The following is a 17,169-nucleotide window of genomic DNA, read 5'->3' on the forward strand; positions in this document are numbered from 1 at the left end:
GTTGCCATGGAAATCGTGGCATCTCACCTTCCCTTCCAGGTCCCTTTCTTTTCCATGCTGTTCCCACTGCACTATAGCATTTGCCCGCCCCCCAACACCCTAAGTCTTACTCCTCTTCTCCTTGCCTTTCTCTTTCTGCCAGTTCTCTGCCTGACGCTCTGTAGGACAGAGCCTCCATCCCTCATTCTCTAGGAGAAAAGATGCTACCTAAGCCAGGGCCTTGAGTTCTCTGTGTGTTGCTCTTCTTCACTACTCCCTGAATTTTAGAGTGGGACTGTTTTCGTTTCTGTGTCTCTATTTGGCAAGATGGTTTGCACATTGGGGTGCCTCAGTGGAATTGTGCTGAATGAACGTGTTAACTGAATGAGCTTTCTTGCCAAGAAAGCAATGGCTTCTGAGATCTGCTACACAGTCTCCTACCCACACCTGCTCTAGAGGACGTGAGACATTTGGGATGGTAGAGATGCCTGGCGTGGAACCCTGGGGGCAGGCTGACCCAGGAGATGGCCTGTGAGGATAAAACCAAGGGAGGGAGAATAGGACAGAGGCCTTCTAGAAGAGTGGAAGGAATTGAGGCCCTGGGAAGAAGCCCAGCTCTTCCACTCTCTTGCAGAGTGGACTTGACCAAGTTACCTAACCTCTCAGAGCCTCAATTTCCTCATCTGTAAAATGGGGTAAAAAAAAAAAAAAAGTACCTCCTACCTCAGGTTTGGGGTGGTGGTGGTGGGGAGAGTTTTAAAAATATATGTGAAGTGCTTAACACAGTGCCAGGCATGTAATAAGTATTCACTAAATGCTAGCAATTATCATCATAATGGGAGCAGCAGGGAGCTGTGAGGATAAGCAAGGACCTTGAGGAATAGGACAGAACTTGATTGAAGGCAGACAGACGCCCAAATATTTGACTCAAACAGAAGGATCACTGATCCAGCAAGCCGTCAGGATTGCGGGGAGTGAGGCGAGGAGTCAGCAGGTCAGCCTGCTCCAGTGTTTCCCAGACTCTGTTCAGGAACATGAAGGCAAACACAGAAGGGCATGTGCAGAGACACACGTGATCACGCAAGTGATGCAGAGGCAGACCCAGACAAAAGACCGAGACAGGAGCCAGGCAGACACACAGACAGAGACAGCCCCTCAGAGTCCTGTAGACAGGCATAATGACAGGAACGCGTCCGACGCAGGCACTGAAGGAGACAAGATGAGCAGATACGCAGGTGCACACACAGACAGACACCGGGACCCACACGCAGCCGACCTTGTCTGACACACTGGCGAACACAGCGGTCCGGTCCGAGGCAGACACAAGGCTCGCAGTGACACACAGCGGGCCGGGGCCGGCACTGTCACTCCTCGGTGGGGGGCGGGGAGGGGCCAGCAGCGGGGGAAGGCTGGGGAAGGGAATCCCGAGCGGGCGGCCTGCCCGGGTGGCTGAGTCACCGCGGCGCCCCAGCCGGCGGCCCTCCCCTCCGCCTCCCCCCTCCCCCAGGTAAGAAGCGAGCCTGTAACCCCTCGCTTCCACCGGGCAGAATGAGGCCTGGCGGGGGGCGGGATGCGGCGGCGTTCCGGGACCGGCCCCACCTCGGCGCGCGTGCCGCGCGCGTCTGCCCACCGCCTGCTGGGGAAAGCCGCGTCTGCGGGGGCTTGTCTGTGGCCGGCATGTGAGTGTGCGTGCGCACGGCTGGCCCCTTACCGTGCGTCCCGCGCGGCTCGAGCGCTGCGCGCGGAGGGGCTTCTCGGGCTCAAGCCGGGAGAGGGTTAAGTGGGTGTGATTGATGGAGTGGGTCTCTCTCGGGGCTCCGGGGGAGGGGGTCGGTTAAAGTCCCCGAGTCCAGGGCCCGGATGGAAGGGGCGGAGCTGGGCTCAGCCGGGAGTGCCCGGATGGAGGGGGCGTGGCCTCGGCAGGAGGAGAATTAACCCTTTCTGGGCGGCTGGCCCCCGGGAGCGGCCCGTGGGGCGGGCGGGAGAGGCTGGGATGGAATGTCTGCCCCAGAAGTATACCGTCCTCCCAGCCTGGCTCTGGCCGCGTGCGTCTTCCTCTCATCTGCCTTCGAGGAGTCTGCGGGTGTCTGTCTTTGTGCCGGCCCGTGGTTGTCCCCTCCCCTCGGTTGGTACGGACGCCGGGAGTCGGGGAGGGCTGTTCCTGCCCCAAAGCGAGAGTGGAGGTGAGAGTGGACCGCGAGCCGCCTGCCGGCGCCTGGGGAACAGGTGTGAGCGGCGCGTCGAGGCTGGCGGGCGCGGGGAGGGGCCGTCGTGGGGGAAGACGAGAGGGGAAATTCCGCGGGACCGGTGGTGAGCGGTGTGTGGGCTGAGTTGTGTCTGCCTCTGTGTGTCTGTGTGTGTTCAGGGAGGCGGGGACTGAGTCAGTGGGAATAGGGTAAGGTTTTCTGGGTGACTCATGCTTCCCCCCACACACACACCCGGAGCCTGAATCAGACCCCGAGGGAGGGCTTTGTACGGGAGGCGGATGGTGTGTAGGGGGTAGTCAGGCGCCTGGGTCCCGGGCGGGGACAGGGATCCGAGGTGGTTGGCGAGAGTGAGCGTGTGTTTAGGTCACAGGAAGTTTTTGTTCTCCAATGAGGGCTGCTGTATTCTGAGTGCCGGTGTGGGGGTTTGTGGACAAAGGTGGAAAGGGGCTGGAGCGACGGGGCTCAGTGCTTCAGGGAAAGCTGAGTCAGTTCCCCGTGGGAAAGGGGAAGTGGTGGAGGGGAAGTGTCATCATCGCACTAGGGGAAGCTGCATTTCCTGGTAACTGGCGGCGCCCTGGGCACCCCTTCGCAAGCGGGGATCTGTTCCTCTGATGCCCGGACCCCCGGTTCCCCCCCCCCCCGTCTTCCCATGCGTGGTCCGGGACTTGGGTGGGGGAATCTGGCCGGGGCTACACTGGACCGCCGTTAAGCGCTCTACTCTTGCCAGGGCTTGGGAACTGAGAGAAAGTCTGTGTAGTGAGAAGAGAGAGTTCGGGGCAGAAACTCCGCGGAAGCCGCGGAGAGGGTCCGCAGAGCCCCGGCGTGAGCCGGGCTCGGCGGGGAGTGGCGCGCCGGGACCTGTAGGGTCCAAGCGCGTGCATGTAAACAGACGACCTTGCCCTGCGGAGGGAGGACTGTTTTCACCAGAAACCCGCCTGCCCTTGCGGGCTGGGTGGAAATTTCCCCACAGCGCAGACTTCTCTCGGCGAAGGCGAACTTTCCAGCCGCCCCCAGCCCCTCGCCGCGCGCTCTCCCCCGGCTTCCTGCCCGGCGCCCGCTCCAGCTGGAGCGCTGGCCCCGCCCCCGCCGCTTTGTACTCTACGCTCGCCTCTCGCAGCTCTTTGTACTCTAGACTCTCAATGGACCGATCCCGGGAGCGGAGCCGGCTCCCTACCTGCGGGGACGCGGGGTAGGCGAGGCAGAGGCGCGGGGACGGGGATCCTGGGCTCAGAGAGAGGCGAGGGGGAAGAACCGGGGCCAAAGGGAAGGTTCCCAGAAAGGGAGCGCGGCGCCCGTCGTGGGTCGAGGCAGCACAGACGGGAAGGGGCGGAGGGGGGGGCTGAAGGGGGAAGTGAAACGGGTTCTGGGTTCTTTAAGGGAGTGGGCGGTGAGAGTGGGACAAGGGTGATGTCACCGCCTGTCGGGCCCCGCCCTCCTCCCTCCCGAAGGACCCCCCCTTACTCTTACACACGCCGCTTCCGCTGCGCAAGTAGCCACGTCACGGGCAACCCCCGAAATCCCCCCTCCCTTGGGGGGCGGGGGCCACGTGGGCCGTGGGGAACCGCGTGGCCCCGACGGGGAAGGGCATAGAGGATACGGGAGCCACGCGAGAGGGGCCACTCGGGACCGCGGTGCGCGACTTCTCAGAAGTTGGGGGGACTGAAGGGAGATTTTGGTTTGGGGGGCCGGTTGGTATTGAAGATCTAGAGAGAGGCGGGGGAAGTGGAGGAGCTCAAGGAACTAGGTATGAGTCCGGGGGCTTGACCGTGCTTTGGGATGGGGTCCGGCGGCGGCGCGGGCGGGTCTGGGTACCGGAGAAGTCGCCGTGACCCGCCGGCGCCCAGCAGTTCCAGGGGGCACTCGGGGTGGGAGGTGAAGTGAGGAAGGGGAGCGACGCCTTTGTCTGCGGGGCGCGCCCGGTTGCCGTCAGTCGGTCTCACAGCGGCGGGGCGGGGGGCGCCTCGGGCCGTCCTGCCGGGACTACCGGTGGCTCTGTGGGTGCGTGGGACTTGCGGGTGGCGCCATCCCCCAGGCCGGCCCGAGCGTGCGGCTCGCCGCCTTCGCCCGCCGGGGTCCCGGGCCCCGCCGGCGCCGCCGGCCCGAGCGCCGGCTCCGAGATGGAGACCCTCGGTGGGAGCCACGGGGTCACACCGGGGTCACCCCAGGCCGAGCCCGTCTGACCGGCTCCGCCGCCCCTCCTCCCCCGGCCGCTGCCGGCCGGGCTCACCCCGCTCTCATTGGTCCCGGCCAGGCTGTTACTGAGGCGGAGACACGGGTGATGATTGGCTTTCTGGGCAGAGAGGAAGTGCTGTGATTGGCCAGATCTCAGGAGCTCGCCGACGCAGTGAGAGGACGCTCCCACGGAGGCCGGGTAAGCCGCCGCCGCGCTGCGCGTCCGCCCCAGGGGCTCCCGAGCGCGAGCTGCCGGCCCGCTCCCTGCCGCGCGTCCCGGCGCCTCGCCGCCCTCCCGGGCCTCCGCTCAGGGAAAGCCGGGGCTGGGCGCCCAGTGCAGACGCCCGCCCGGCCCGGCCCCTGGGCCCCAGCTGTGTGCTGGCCAGCTCACCTCACTGCTTCTCCTCCTCCCCTCTGTAGAGTTGGCTGTGAAGGGCCCCGGGTGGCCATCTGGGGGCAGTGGGCACTCCTGTCAGAGCGGCTGGAGCGGGACCGTCGCCCCAGAGAGCTGGGGCAGGGGGCCGTGCCCGACCTCCAGGGCTCCTGGGGCCACTGCTGACCTGGTAAGGGAGAGGCCGGGGCCGGGTTGGCGGCGTGCACGCTGCTGGCTCGGGCTGCGCCCCCACTGAGACCATAATCTCTTCTCCCTGGCTCAGGCTGGATGCATCGGGCAGTGGACCCTCCAGGGGCCCGCGCTGCACGGGAAGCCTTTGCCCTCGGGGGCTTGAGCTGTGCTGGGGCCTGGAGCTCCTGCCCGCCCCATCCCCCTCCTCGTAGCGCATGGCTGCCTGGAGGCAGGTGAGAACTTGGGGCCTCTCTCTCTGTCTCCAGGCAACCCTCTTCCCATCCCCTTGACTCCTCAATCTCTGTGTCACTCTCTGGGTTTCTGCCATTCTGTGGACCTCAGTGCAGTCCTCGCTGCTCTCTTAGCCTCTCCGTCCCCTCCTTCCTAGGTAGGGACAGGACTGCTTCTGTTGCTCTATGTTAACAGAGCCCTTCTTTCTCTAGGTGCTCTGCCAGCGTCGGGCAGCCCCCACTCTCCGCTCCCCTGCCCCCTTCACATGGCAGTAGCTCTGGGCACCCTAACAAACCGTATTATGCTCCAGGGTGAGTAAGGATTCAGAGGTGCTGGGGATGGGAGGTAAGTCTGGGGCCTGGGAAGGGTTCCCCCAAGCGTGACCCCCAACCCCCGCAACCCCTTGTGCTCTGTAGGACCCCCACCCCGAGACCCCTCCATGGGAAGCTGGAATCCCTGCATGGCTGTGTGCAGGCATTGCTCCGAGAGCCGGCCCAGCCCGGGCTGTGGGAGCAGCTTGGGCAGCTGTACGAGTCGGAGCACGACAGTGAGGAGGCCATTCGCTGCTACCACAGCGCCCTTCGATACGGAGGAAGCTTGGCTGAGTTGGGACCCCGCATCGGGCGACTACAGCAGGTGGGATGAGGCAGGCCCTGGGGGGCCAGGATTGTGCCTCCTGGCTCAGTATCCTCATCTTAATGTCTGCTTCTGCCCCCAGGCCCAGTTCTGGAACTTTCATGCCGGCTCCTGCCAGCACCGAGCCAAGGTCCTGCCCCCCCTGGAGCAAGTGTGGAACTTGCTGCACCTCGAGGTGAGACCAGGGCCGGCTGGGCTAGGGAGGCTGGCCCGGGCCAGCTCTGCAGCTGTGTCATCCCCTCTCCCCTCTTTGTCTTCAGCACAAGCGGAACTACGGGGCCAAGCGGGGAGGTCCCCCAGTGAAGCGAGCCGCTGAACCCCCAGTGGTGCAGCCCGTGCCTCCGGCCGCGCTGTCGGGCCCCTCCGGGGATGAGGGCCTGAGCCCTGGAGGCAAGCGCAGGAGAGGCTGCAGCTCCGAGCAGGTATGGTTGCTTGTGGGCAGGCACGCGGCCCGAGGGCAGGACTGGGGCGCAGAGCGGGGTCTCACACTCTCTCTCCTTCTAGAGCGGCCTTCCTCCAGGGCTGCCGCTGCCGCCGCCCCCGCCGCCCCCCCCACCCCTGCCTGGCCTAGCCACCAGCCCTCCATTTCAGCTGAGCAAGCCAGGGCTGTGGAGTACCCTGCACGGAGATGTCTGGGGCCCCGAGCGCAAGGGTTCAGCACCCCCGGAGCGCCAGGTGAGCTCCTGTCCGTTGCCCCTGCCGTCCGGGTGCGAGGCCGCGTCCTCCCGGGCCTCCTCCCGCGTCCCCGACTCCCGGGCCTCCCGCGTCCCTGACTCGCGGCCTCCTCCCTCTGCACAGGAGCAGCGGCACCCACTGCCCCATCCGTATCCGCACCCGGCTCCGGCCTACACCGCGCACCCCCCCGGCCACCGGCTGGTCCCGGCCGCACCCCCAGGCCCCGGCCCCCGCCCCCCAGGAGCAGAGAGCCATGGCTGCCCGCCTGCCACCCGTCCCCCCGGAAGTGACCTTAGAGAGAGCAGAGTTCAGAGGTCGCGGATGGACTCCAGCGTTTCACCAGCAGCAACCACCGCCTGCGTGCCTTACGCCCCTTCCCGGCCCCCCGGCCTCCCCGGCACCACCAGCAGCAGCAGCACCGGTCTCCGGGGCGCGGAGCCGAGCCCAGGCATCGTGCGTGCCGGCGGTGGGCGGGGGGCGGGGGGGTGGGGCGCTGGGGGGGTGCGCACAGCAGCCCTCTCACCACCCCCCCCATCCTCCACCTGCAGCCCGGCGCTGACCATTACCAAACTCCCGCGCTGGACGTCTCCTCTCACCAAGGCCGCCTGGGGCCCTCGGCACACAGCAGTCGGAAACCGTTCCTGGCGGCTCCCGCTGCCACTCCTCACCTGTCCCTGCCGCCCCGCCCCCCCTCACCTCCTCCACCGCCCTGTCCCCGCCTCCTGCGCCCCCCACCACCCCCTGCCTGGCTGAAGGGCCCGGCCTGCCGGGCAGCCCGCGAGGACGGGGAGATCTTAGAGGAGCTCTTCTTGGGGGCTGAGGGACGCCCCCGCCCTCCCCCGCCACCCCTCCCCCACCGCGAGGGCTTCTTGGGGCCTCCGGCTCCCCGCTTTTCTGTGGGCACTCAGGATTCGCACACCCCTCCCGCCCCCCCAGCCACCAGCAGCAGCAACCATGGCAGCCACAGCAGCAGCCCCACGGGGCCTGTGTCCTTCCCCCCGCCTCCCTATCTGGCCAGAAGTTTGGATCCCCTTCCCCGGCCCCCCAGCCCCACTCTGAGCCCCCAGGACCCACCTCTTGCCCCCTTGACTCTTGCCCTGCCTCCAGCTCCTCCCTCCTCCTGCCACCAAAATACCTCAGGAAGCTTCAGGCGCCCGGAGAGCCCTCGGCCCAGGGTCTCCTTCCCAAAGACCCCCGAGGTGGGGCCAGGGCCGACCCCAGGCCCCCTGAATAAAGCCCCCCAGCCTGTGCCGCCCAGGGCGGGGGAGCTGCCCGCCCGAGGCCCGCGGCTCTTCGATTTTCCCCCTACCCCGCTGGAGGACCAGTTTGAGGAGCCAGCTGAATTCAAGATCCTCCCCGACGGGCTGGCCAACATCATGAAGATGCTGGACGAATCCATTCGCAAGGAGGAGGAGCAGCAGCAACAGGGGGCAGGCGTGGGCCCCCCGCCCCCCCTGAAGGAGCCCTTCCCATCTCTGCAGCCTCCGTTCCCCGGTGACACAGCCCCGGCCGCCGCCACGGCCACGGCCACAACCGCCACCGCCGCCCAGGGAGAGGAGAAGCAGCCACCACCAGCCCTTCCGCCCCCGCCGCCTCTGGCCAAGTTCCCGCCGCCGCCCCCGCCGCCCCCGCCGCCGCTCCCCCCGGCAGCCAGTCCGGCCAGCCTGCTCAAATCCTTGGCCTCCGTGCTGGAGGGACAGAAGTACTGTTACCGGGGCACTGGAACGGCTGTTGCCACCCGGCCCGGGCCCTTGGCCGCCACTCAGTATTCCCCCGGTCCCCCGTCAGGTGCTACCGCCCCAGCGGCCCCCAGCGCCCAGGGCTCCCCGCAGCCCTCCGCTTCCTCGTCATCTCAGTTCTCTACCTCAGGCGGGCCCTGGGCCCGGGAGCGCAGGGCGGGCGAAGAGCCAGCCCCGGGCCCCATGACCCCCGCCCCGCCGCCCCCACCCCTGCCTCTGCCCCCCGCTCGGTCTGAGTCTGAGGTGCTAGAAGAGATCAGTCGGGCTTGTGAGACCCTCGTGGAGCGGGTGGGCCGGAGCGCCACAGACCCGGCAGGCCCAGTGGACACGGCAGGCCCGGTGGACACGGCAGGCTTGGTGGACGGTGGGACCGAGCGCCTGCTGCCTCCCGCCCAGGCCCGGGAGGAGAGCGGCGGGGCGGGGGCGGCGGCAGGACCAGGCAGCGGCAAGCGGCGGCAGAAGGAGCACCAGAAGGAGCACCAGAAGGAGCACCGACGGCACAGGAGGGCCTGTAAGGACAGCGTGGGTCGGCGGCCCCGAGAGGGCAGGGCAAAGACCAAGGCCAAGGCCCCCAAAGAAAAGAGCCGCCGGGTGCTGGGCAACCTGGACCTGCAGAGCGAGGAGATCCAGGGGCGCGAGAAGGCCCGGCCCGATCTCGGCGGGGCCCCCAAGGCCAAGCCGCCCGCCGCTCCGGCCCCCCCACCAGCTCCTGCGCCCTCTGCCCAGCCCACGCCCCCCTCAGCTCCCGGGCCCGGGAAGAAGGTCCGGGAGGAAGCGCCAGGGCCACCAGGTGTCAGCCGGGCTGACATGCTGAAGCTGCGCTCACTTAGTGAAGGGCCCCCCAAGGAGCTGAAGATCCGCCTCATCAAGGTAGAGAGTGGTGACAAGGAGACCTTTATCGCCTCTGAGGTGGAGGAGCGGAGGCTGCGCATGGCGGACCTCACCATCAGCCACTGCGCCGCCGACGTCGTGCGTGCCAGCAAGTAGGTCGGGGGCAGGCGCCCCGAGGCCTCCACCCTTCCCACCCCCCACCGCCCGTCGCCCTGCTAGCCCTGCCCTTGCCTCTCTGCCCTCCCCACAGGAACGCCAAGGTGAAAGGGAAGTTCCGGGAGTCCTACCTTTCCCCAGCCCAGTCTGTGAAACCGAAGATCAACACTGAGGAGAAGCTGCCCCGGGAGAAACTGAACCCGCCCACCCCCAGCATCTATGTATGTGTGCCAGCCGCCTTCGCCATCGGCTGCTCCGACCCAGCGGGGGGCTGGCGGGGTTGCCCGGAGCCTGGGACGCGCTTTCACCCGCTCCTGCTCCTCCCGCAGCTGGAGAGCAAACGGGACGCCTTCTCGCCTGTGCTGCTGCAGTTCTGTACAGACCCTCGAAATCCCATCACCGTGATCCGGGGCCTGGCGGGCTCCCTGCGGCTCAGTGAGTGCGGAGGGCAGGGGTGTGGGGGGAGGAGGCCTCTGAGGGCCCCGGACTTGGGGACCCCGGGCAGTGGCTCCCACGAGCTCTCCTCGGTCACACGTAGGCCGTATTTGAGGAGCGCTCTGAGTGATGGGTCCGCCGGCCTCGGGCTTTTCTCCCATCTGTGTGTCCCCAGCAGCGGGCACAGGGGAAGGGAGGTATCTCAGGACCCAGCTAGAGTCACGTTGGCTTTTCTCGGTTCATTAGGATGAGGGTACAGATTACACACGGCCTCAGCCAGCCCGTGGTCTGGGGCTTTCCCTTTCCCAGCCCTTTATTGTGCACAATTTCAGACGAAAGGACACACATCGGAAGGGACACCACTTAGAAACCTAAAACTCAGCCAGTGTTTCCTCTGTAGCCAAGCATCCTCTGTCCCCACGTAGCCTCCCTTCTCGCCAGTGAGTGCTTGAGGCACGTTCCAGGCTTTCACGTTACTAAATCTCCTTGGATCCGACGATCGCGGTCGGAAACTTCCATCCATGCTGTGCACCCGCGGCCCCATGCGCACGCGAGGACGTTGGTGGAGGGGCCCCGGCTCAGAGCAGCAGTGGGAGACGGGGTTGGGGGCGTCCCCGCTGACGGCCGGGCCCTGGGACCTTGCCCGCTGCCTGTGGGGCCGGGCTTGTCACCTGTCCCCCCCCCCCCCCCGGCCGACCCCGCGCCAGAGGCTGAGGGAGTCAGAAGGCCCTCACTCGCTGCCCTCTGCCCCTGCCCCGACGCCCTGCTCGGCCCTCCCTTGCAGACTTGGGCCTCTTCTCCACCAAGACGCTGGTGGAGGCGAGCGGCGAGCACGCGGTGGAGGTGCGCACGCAGGTGCAGCAGCCCTCCGACGAGAACTGGGATCTGACGGGCACGCGGCAGATCTGGCCCTGCGAGAGCTCGCGTTCCCACACCACCATTGCCAAGTACGCGCAGTACCAGGCCTCGTCCTTCCAGGAGTCCCTGCAGGTGAGAGGCGCGCCCCTGGGCAGGCGCAGGGGGTCGGGATCCGCGGGCTGTGCCGGGGCCGGGGCGGGCGCTGACCCAGGCCTGCCCCTCCTCCCCGCGCTGTGGCCAAGCAGGAGGAGAAGGAGAGCGAGGACGAGGAGTCCGAGGAGCCCGACAGCACCACAGGAACCCCTCCCAGGTGCGTCTTGTTTGGCCCTCCCCTTCCTGACTCCTTGCTTTCTCGGTGCTTCGCCACCAACCCGCGCTCTTTGCCCCGGCAGCAGCGCCCCGGACCCGAAGAACCACCACATCATCAAGTTTGGCACCAACATCGACCTGTCTGACGCCAAGAGGTCAGCGGGGCGGGGCCGGGGTGCCGCTGGCGGGCAGGGTTGGGGGGGAGCCGCTCACTTCTGCTGCACCCTCGCCCCCGCAGGTGGAAGCCGCAGCTGCAGGAGCTGCTGAAGCTGCCCGCCTTCATGCGGGTCACATCCACGGGCAACATGCTGAGCCACGTGGGCCACACCATCCTGGGCATGAACACGGTGCAGCTGTACATGAAGGTTCCCGGCAGCCGAACGCCAGGTGCGCTCCTGGCCCGGGCGCGCGTGGGGGGCGGGGCTGCGGCCGGCGCTCCTCCGCCAGCCAATGAGGGCGCGAGGGCGGGCCGGGCGCCGAGCGCCGGCTCGGCCCAGGCCAGCCACGCCGTTCTCTGTCGCCCCCTGCAGGCCACCAGGAGAACAACAACTTCTGCTCCGTCAACATCAACATCGGCCCCGGCGACTGCGAGTGGTTCGCGGTGCACGAGCACTACTGGGAGACCATCAGCGCCTTCTGCGACCGGTGCGCGCCGCCCTGGCGCCCCCCCGCCCCAGTGCCCCTCCCCCGCAGGCCCGGCCCGGCCCCGGGTCCTCAGACTTCGCCCTGACCCTGTGGCCACCCCGCAGGCACGGCGTGGACTACCTGACTGGTTCCTGGTGGCCAATCCTGGACGATCTCTATGCTTCCAATATCCCTGTGTACCGCTTCGTGCAGCGCCCCGGAGACCTCGTGTGGATTAACGCGGGCACCGTGCACTGGGTGCAGGCCACCGGCTGGTGCAACAACATCGCCTGGAACGTGGGGCCCCTCACCGGTGAGAGGGTGGGGCCCGCGGCGAGTGAGCCCGGCGGGGAGGGGGGCGCCGGGCGGGAAGGGCCATCCCCCCCATCTCCCCCCCCCCCGCCCCCCGCGCCGTGGTCCGGGATGGCCCGGCATCCTCAGTGCCCCCCTCTGGCCCGCAGCCTATCAGTACCAGCTGGCCCTGGAACGATACGAGTGGAACGAGGTGAAGAACGTCAAATCCATCGTGCCCATGATTCACGTGTCCTGGAACGTGGCTCGCACGGTCAAAATCAGCGACCCGGACTTGTTCAAGATGATCAAGTGAGGGCCCCATTTGGGAAGCAGCCCATCTCCACCCGACCTGGCCCCGCTCTTGTGCTTCCTGTTTGATTCCACCCAGTTTTCCACCTGCTTCTGCCCGCTTGCCCCCCCCCCCCCCGGGGGGCCCCGCGCTGTTGCTGCGCTGGGGCGGCCGACAGGGGCCCCGCTCCCAGGCGCTTTCTTTTCCTCTGGTCCAAGTAGACAAGAGCCACATGAAATGTCAGCTGGGACAGATGCCCAGGTCAGGGACTGTGACCCGGCCTGGAGCGGGGAGGGCCCCCACTCCCCCCGCGCCGCCCGGCCTCACCGGCCCCTCGCGCCCCCCGCGCGCAGGTTCTGCCTCCTGCAGTCCATGAAGCACTGCCAGGTGCAGCGCGAGAGCCTGGTGCGCGCCGGCAAGAAGATCGCCTACCAGGGCCGGGTCAAGGACGAGCCCGCCTACTACTGCAACGAGTGCGACGTGAGTGGGCCCGCCCGCCCCCCGGCCCCCCGGCCCCCCGGCCCCCCGGCCCCCCCGGCCCCGGGACTGCCCTCCCGCTGACGGCCCCTGCTCTGGGCCCCAGGTGGAGGTGTTCAACATCCTGTTCGTGACGAGCGAGAACGGCAGCCGCAACACGTACCTGGTGCACTGCGAGGCGTGCGCGCGGCGGCGGAGCGCGGGCCTGCAGGGCGTCGTGGTGCTGGAGCAATACCGCACCGAGGAGCTGGCGCAGGCCTACGACGCCTTCACGCTGGTGAGGCCCGGCGGGCGGGGCGGGGGGTCCCCCGGGGCGCTCCCGCCGCCGAGCCCGCCGCTGAGCCCGGCGCCCGCTTTCTCCCCGCAGGCCCCCGCCGGCACGTCGCGATGAGGCCGGACGCCCCGCCCGCCCGCCCGCAGGGCGCCGCGGGGCCACCAGCACACGCCTGGGCTGGACCTAGGTCCCGCCTCTGGCCGGGAAGGGGGTAGGGCCCAGCCCTTCCACCCCATTGGCAGCTCCCCTTCACTTAATTTATTAAGAAAAAAAAATTTTTTTTTAACAAATAAGAGGAAAAAAGGAAAAAAAATGGGAGACGGGGGAGGGGGCTGGCAGCCCCTCGCCCACCAGCGCCTCCCCTCACCGACTTTGGCCTTCTAGCAACAGACACAACGACCAGGCTCCGGCGGCGGCGGGGGTCACATACGGGTTCCCTCACGCCTGCCAGCCGCCCGCCCGCCCGGCGCAGATGCACGCGGCTCGTGTATGTACATAGACGTTACGGCAGCCGAGGTTTTCATGAGATTCTTCTATGGGCTTTACCCCCCCCCCGAACCTCCTTTTTTACTTCCAGCGCTAGCTGTGACCCTTGTACATGTCTCTGTTTCTTCACTTGGTTATGATTTGTATTTTGTTTTTTTTTTGTTTTGTTGTTTTTTGGTTTTTAATTTATAACAGTCCCACTCACCTCTATTTATTCATTTTTGGGAAAACCCGACCTCCCGCATCCCCCCTCCCCGAAGCCATCCCGCCCGCCCCTCCGGGGACCGCCCCGCCGCCGGGCTCTCCCTGCGCCCCAGTGTGTGTCCGGGGCCGGCCCCGTCCGTCTCCGCCCGTCCGCCCGCGGCTCCAGCCGGGTTCTCATGGTGCTCAAACCCGCTCCCCTCCCCGACGTCCTGCACTTTCTCGGACCAGGCCCCCACTCCCGACCCGACCCCAACCCCGCCTGAGGGTGAGCGACTCCTGTACTGTAGGGGAAGAAGTGGGAACTGAAATGGTATTTTGTAAAAAAATAAAATAATAATAATAATAAATAAATAAAAAAAATTTAAAGTTTTAAAGAAAGAACTATGAGGAAAAGGAACCCCGTCCTTCCCAGCCCCGGCCAATTTTAAAAACACGGACCTTCCCCTCACCCCCCCTCCCCACCCCCCCGCCTCCCCTTTTCTTTTCAAGCGTGAACCAGCCCAGGGCCAGGGCCTCACTGGGGCAGGGACACCCCGGGATGAGTTTCTCTGGGGCTTTATTTTTGTTTCGTCGGTGGATTTTCTCTCCCACGCTGGGGCTGCGGAGGGCTGGGGGGTTTACAGCCCCGCCCCCTCGCACTGCACTGTCTCTCTGCCCCAGGGGCAGAGGGGTCTTCCCAACCCTACCCCTATTTTCGGTGATTTTTGTGTGAGAATATTAATATGAAAAATAAACTCAGAGAAAAACATCCGGCTTCGGTAACGTGCTGGGGCTCGCGGGGCGCGCGGGGAGGAGGGCTGCCCCGACTGCGCAGACCCCGGCGGGGCGAGCCCCTCCCCGAGGCGCCTGTGGAATGTCCAGAGCGCTGGTCCGCTCCTCGGGACGGGGGTGCCTAATCCCGGAGCCGCATTCCAGGATAAGGGGGGTGGGGAGAGGCTGGGCCGGGGGAGGGGCAGGAAAGAGGGCTATAAGGGCCGCGGCCCAGGCGGGCGGGAGCCAGGCAGGCCATGGCGGATGTCCCCGGGGCGCAGCGGCCGGCTCCCGGCGGCGGCCCGGAGCCCCGGGACCCCCTGGACTGCTGGGCCTGCGCTGTGCTGGTCACGGCCCAGAACCTGCTGGTGGCTGCCTTCAACCTCCTGCTGCTGGCGCTGGTGCTGGGGACCATCCTGCTACCCGCTGTCACCATGCTAGGCTTCGGCTTCCTCTGCCACTCCCAGGTGAGCGCGGCCCTTCGCGGGCACGGTGGCGGGGGGGGTCTGCGGGCCACGGCTGCCCGCCCGGGCTCTCGGGCCTGGTGGGGCCTGACGCCTGCTCTCCTCCCGCAGTTCCTGCGCTCCCAGGCGCCCCCTTGCACCGCGCACCTGCGGGACCCGGGCTTCACGGCCCTGCTGGTCACCGGATTCCTGCTCCTCGTGCCGCTGCTCGTGCTGGCCCTGGCCAGCTACCGCCGCCTCTGCCTGCGCCTCCGCCTGGCCGACTGCCTCGTGCCCTACAGCCGAGCCCTCTACCGGCGCCGGCGCGCCCCGCAGCCGCGGCAGAGCCGGGCCTCCCCGGGGCCCCAGGCCGCTCCCACGTCAGGGAAGGTCTGGGTCTGAGGACCCTCGAGTCAAGAACCGCCCTGTCGACTGCCCCCACTCCCGGGCGGCCCGAGGACTTGAAGCCCGGGGGGGCGGGGGGTCTCCCGACCTGCCCCGCCCCCACCCTGCCTAAGCCGGGGTCCAGCACCGCCTCGGGGCACCGGAGCATCCGTGGACCAGAGCTGGCGGAAACCCACTCTCCTCCTCCTACCTAGATCTGAATCCTGGACTTCTGGGCTGGACGCTGCACACCCCCCATCACTCCGCCCTCCCCTCCTCCTCCCTCAGGACGACGGAACCGCGTGTCCTCCTTGCTGGTGCAGCTCTTCTAGTATTTACGGGCGGGCGGGGGGGCGGGGGGAGGCAGGTTGGAGGGGAAGGAGGGAGCACACAGCAATAAAGAACGAACTGAACGCCTTCCTGGGATCCTGTGAGCACAGAGATGGCACAATTCCTGTCACCCCCGTCCTGTGCCCAGGAGCAGGAAACAAGCCGGGGCGGAGGGGCGGGGGCGCAAGCCGCATCCTTCGGCCGCCGGGGGCCTTCCCTTATCGCGGTAGCCCGTTCTTCCTGGCCAGACCCCAGAGCTCTGGCCCTGACCCTAAAGTCACCTCCCCCCTCAACAGAGTGGAGAGGGCCCGGCCTCCGTCGCCTGCCCTGCTCCCCTTGGGGACCCGAGCCCGTTCTCTGACCCCAGCTTGGAGGAACTCGGTGTTGCCAGGCCGGGGAGGGAAACAATGGGCCTTCCGGAGCAGGATGACACCCCCTCCGGCCACAATTCTGGAGCAGCAGCGTGGGAGGGAAGATGGAGGGGCCCACCCTGGGCCCTGCTGGTCCTTAGTTCACCCCCACCCCCGAGCCAGAGGGAACCCCTGGCTCCCCTGCACGTCCAGGTTGGGGAAGGAGGGTTGAGGGTGCTCCCGACATCCCAGCTACACTCGGACACTGGGCACTTCGTTCCAGGTTTAATGGTCTGCAAAGCATGCGCGGTCGAGGTCAGAGATAGGGAGGCCCTGCCAGGCTCTCCCTCTGCACCTCAATAGACACGATGTGGTGGCCGGGTACCATGGCCAGGCCCAGTACACGGGGTTCCCCCGCCGAGAAGGAATCTGGAAAGAAGGGTCAGAGCATCAGGGAGGCAGGCCAGCGCCGGTCCCGCCCCTTCTAGCCCCAGAACTCAGGGGTGCAGCCAGACACTGAGGGGGCAGCGCCCTGCGGGGAGGCTCCGCCGCATTCCCAGGGGGCCGTGCATCCCCCGGGCACTGACCCGACGGCTTGAGGAACTCCTGCGCCGAGCCCAGGATGACATTGCAGTCGCGGTCGGTGCAGAGGAAGCAGCCGACCAGGGTCCGTCCATCGGTCATGCGAATGCGCATAGTCTTGTTGAGCAGCGCCTCCAGCTGCTGCCGGGCCCGCGCGGCCGGCGAGTCCTCGCGCTCCCCGTCCGAGTCCTGCGCGGGGCGGGACACGCGCTGAGACGGCACCGCCCCGGCGGCCGCCCCCCCCGCGGAACCACAGCTCCCGACAGCCCGCGGGGCGCTCCCACCGAGCCCAGAGGCTGCCGGGAGCCGCAGTTCCCCCTCCGGCCCCCCACTCCCCTCTTGCTCCCAGGCTGCCCCTCGATCCCAGAACTCCAACCCGCGCTAACCCCGGCGCTGGAGCTGCTCTGACGCCGGCTGCAGCAGCCGTTCTCCTCTCGTAGCAGCATGGTTGGCCCAGCTCCGGCCATTTGCCCCGGGGCCTCCTCTGGGCCCTTCAACTTCCTAAGAAGCTTTCGGGTCCGGCGGTCTGAGATCTCGCGAGCGCTCCCGGCCTCTTTTCTTTCGCGAGATCACCTCTCCTCCTCCTCGTCGTCTCCTGGGCAACTGCAGAGATCTCGCGAGCTCCTCCTACTTCTCCGGCGCCGGATGTCTTAAGATATCGCGAGAAGTTTCACCGCTTTAGTTTCATACATACCCTTCGGGAAGCCGGGAATTGAGCGAGACGCTTTTCCTCGTAATCACACTCCAGCCCATACTCCCGTGCTTCTCTGCTTCGCCAGTCAGTCCTCAATATCCCCTCCCGCCCAGACCACTCTGAAGACGGAGGGCGTTCGCTTTCCCCCGGACCTCCGGAGGACGCGACTCAATTCCTTGGAAGCCAGACTCAGAC

General features: G+C 67.0%; 3 protein-coding genes across 11 annotated transcripts in view; 2 read left to right on the forward strand and 1 right to left on the reverse strand.

Moving 5' to 3' along the window:
- The window catches only part of KDM6B (lysine demethylase 6B), a 21,869-nt gene extending 7,680 nt beyond the window's left edge, over nucleotides 1-14,189 (forward strand). For 2 of the 9 annotated variants that reach the window (XM_034989529.1, XM_034989530.1), the window contains exons 3-24: nucleotides 4,438-4,557; nucleotides 4,779-4,921; nucleotides 5,015-5,156; nucleotides 5,367-5,465; nucleotides 5,571-5,790; nucleotides 5,873-5,965; nucleotides 6,051-6,212; nucleotides 6,295-6,465; nucleotides 6,589-6,918; nucleotides 7,014-9,187; nucleotides 9,286-9,412; nucleotides 9,521-9,626; nucleotides 10,411-10,616; nucleotides 10,730-10,794; nucleotides 10,877-10,948; nucleotides 11,032-11,180; nucleotides 11,324-11,438; nucleotides 11,543-11,730; nucleotides 11,879-12,020; nucleotides 12,354-12,480; nucleotides 12,584-12,754; nucleotides 12,845-14,189. In XM_034989529.1, coding sequence (XP_034845420.1) covers nucleotides 5,020-5,156; nucleotides 5,367-5,465; nucleotides 5,571-5,790; nucleotides 5,873-5,965; nucleotides 6,051-6,212; nucleotides 6,295-6,465; nucleotides 6,589-6,918; nucleotides 7,014-9,187; nucleotides 9,286-9,412; nucleotides 9,521-9,626; nucleotides 10,411-10,616; nucleotides 10,730-10,794; nucleotides 10,877-10,948; nucleotides 11,032-11,180; nucleotides 11,324-11,438; nucleotides 11,543-11,730; nucleotides 11,879-12,020; nucleotides 12,354-12,480; nucleotides 12,584-12,754; nucleotides 12,845-12,868 — 4,878 coding nt within the window. In that variant the 5' untranslated portion in view covers nucleotides 4,438-4,557; nucleotides 4,779-4,921; nucleotides 5,015-5,019 and the 3' untranslated portion in view covers nucleotides 12,869-14,189. Of the gene's footprint in view, nucleotides 1-1,555; nucleotides 1,659-1,881; nucleotides 2,163-2,268; nucleotides 2,290-3,324; nucleotides 3,376-3,708; nucleotides 3,931-4,437; nucleotides 4,558-4,778; nucleotides 4,922-5,014; nucleotides 5,157-5,366; nucleotides 5,466-5,570; nucleotides 5,791-5,872; nucleotides 5,966-6,050; nucleotides 6,213-6,294; nucleotides 6,466-6,588; nucleotides 6,919-7,013; nucleotides 9,188-9,285; nucleotides 9,413-9,520; nucleotides 9,627-10,410; nucleotides 10,617-10,729; nucleotides 10,795-10,876; nucleotides 10,949-11,031; nucleotides 11,181-11,323; nucleotides 11,439-11,542; nucleotides 11,731-11,878; nucleotides 12,021-12,353; nucleotides 12,481-12,583; nucleotides 12,755-12,844 lie in introns of those variants that run through there. The other 7 variants (XM_034989534.1, XM_034989532.1, XM_034989535.1 and 4 more) reach the window with 7 other exon arrangements.
- A 213-nt stretch (nucleotides 14,190-14,402) lies between these two features.
- TMEM88 (transmembrane protein 88) lies at nucleotides 14,403-15,806 on the forward strand. The gene is made up of 2 exons (XM_034989539.1): nucleotides 14,403-14,658; nucleotides 14,767-15,806. The coding sequence occupies exons 1-2, from the start codon at nucleotides 14,449-14,451 to the stop codon at nucleotides 15,034-15,036; spliced, it is 480 nt and encodes a 159-aa protein (XP_034845430.1). The 5' UTR covers nucleotides 14,403-14,448; the 3' UTR covers nucleotides 15,037-15,806.
- A 162-nt stretch (nucleotides 15,807-15,968) lies between these two features.
- NAA38 (N-alpha-acetyltransferase 38, NatC auxiliary subunit) lies at nucleotides 15,969-17,142 on the reverse strand. Its single transcript, XM_034989540.1, has 3 exons — nucleotides 16,667-17,142; nucleotides 16,286-16,469; nucleotides 15,969-16,127 (listed from the first exon to the last, which is right to left on the reverse strand). Exons 1-3 carry the CDS (start codon nucleotides 16,745-16,747, stop codon nucleotides 16,015-16,017), a joined length of 378 nt encoding a protein of 125 aa, XP_034845431.1. The 5' UTR covers nucleotides 16,748-17,142; the 3' UTR covers nucleotides 15,969-16,014.
- Between the last annotated feature and the right edge of the window lie 27 nt (nucleotides 17,143-17,169).

Source organism: Mirounga leonina, unplaced genomic scaffold (genome assembly GCF_011800145.1).
Source record: "Mirounga leonina isolate KUSES-001 unplaced genomic scaffold, KU_Mleo_1.0 Mir_488, whole genome shotgun sequence".
Taxonomy (NCBI): domain Eukaryota; kingdom Metazoa; phylum Chordata; class Mammalia; order Carnivora; family Phocidae; genus Mirounga; species Mirounga leonina.

Bases quoted from the DNA above. Each gene is read 5' to 3' on its own strand.
- TMEM88 (XM_034989539.1), top strand. From the start codon at position 14,449: ATGGCGGATGTCCCCGGGGCGCAGCGGCCGGCTCCCGGCGGCGGCCCG. The intron at 14,659-14,766 runs GTGAGCGCGGCC...CTCCTCCCGCAG, and splicing joins GCTTCCTCTGCCACTCCCAG to TTCCTGCGCTCCCAGGCGCC.
- NAA38 (XM_034989540.1), bottom strand. From the start codon at position 16,747: ATGGCCGGAGCTGGGCCAACCATGCTGCTACGAGAGGAGAACGGCTGC. The intron at 16,470-16,666 runs GTTAGCGCGGGT...CGCCCCGCGCAG, and splicing joins AGAGCAGCTCCAGCGCCGGG to GACTCGGACGGGGAGCGCGA. The intron at 16,128-16,285 runs GTCAGTGCCCGG...CCTTCTTTCCAG, and splicing joins GGAGTTCCTCAAGCCGTCGG to ATTCCTTCTCGGCGGGGGAA.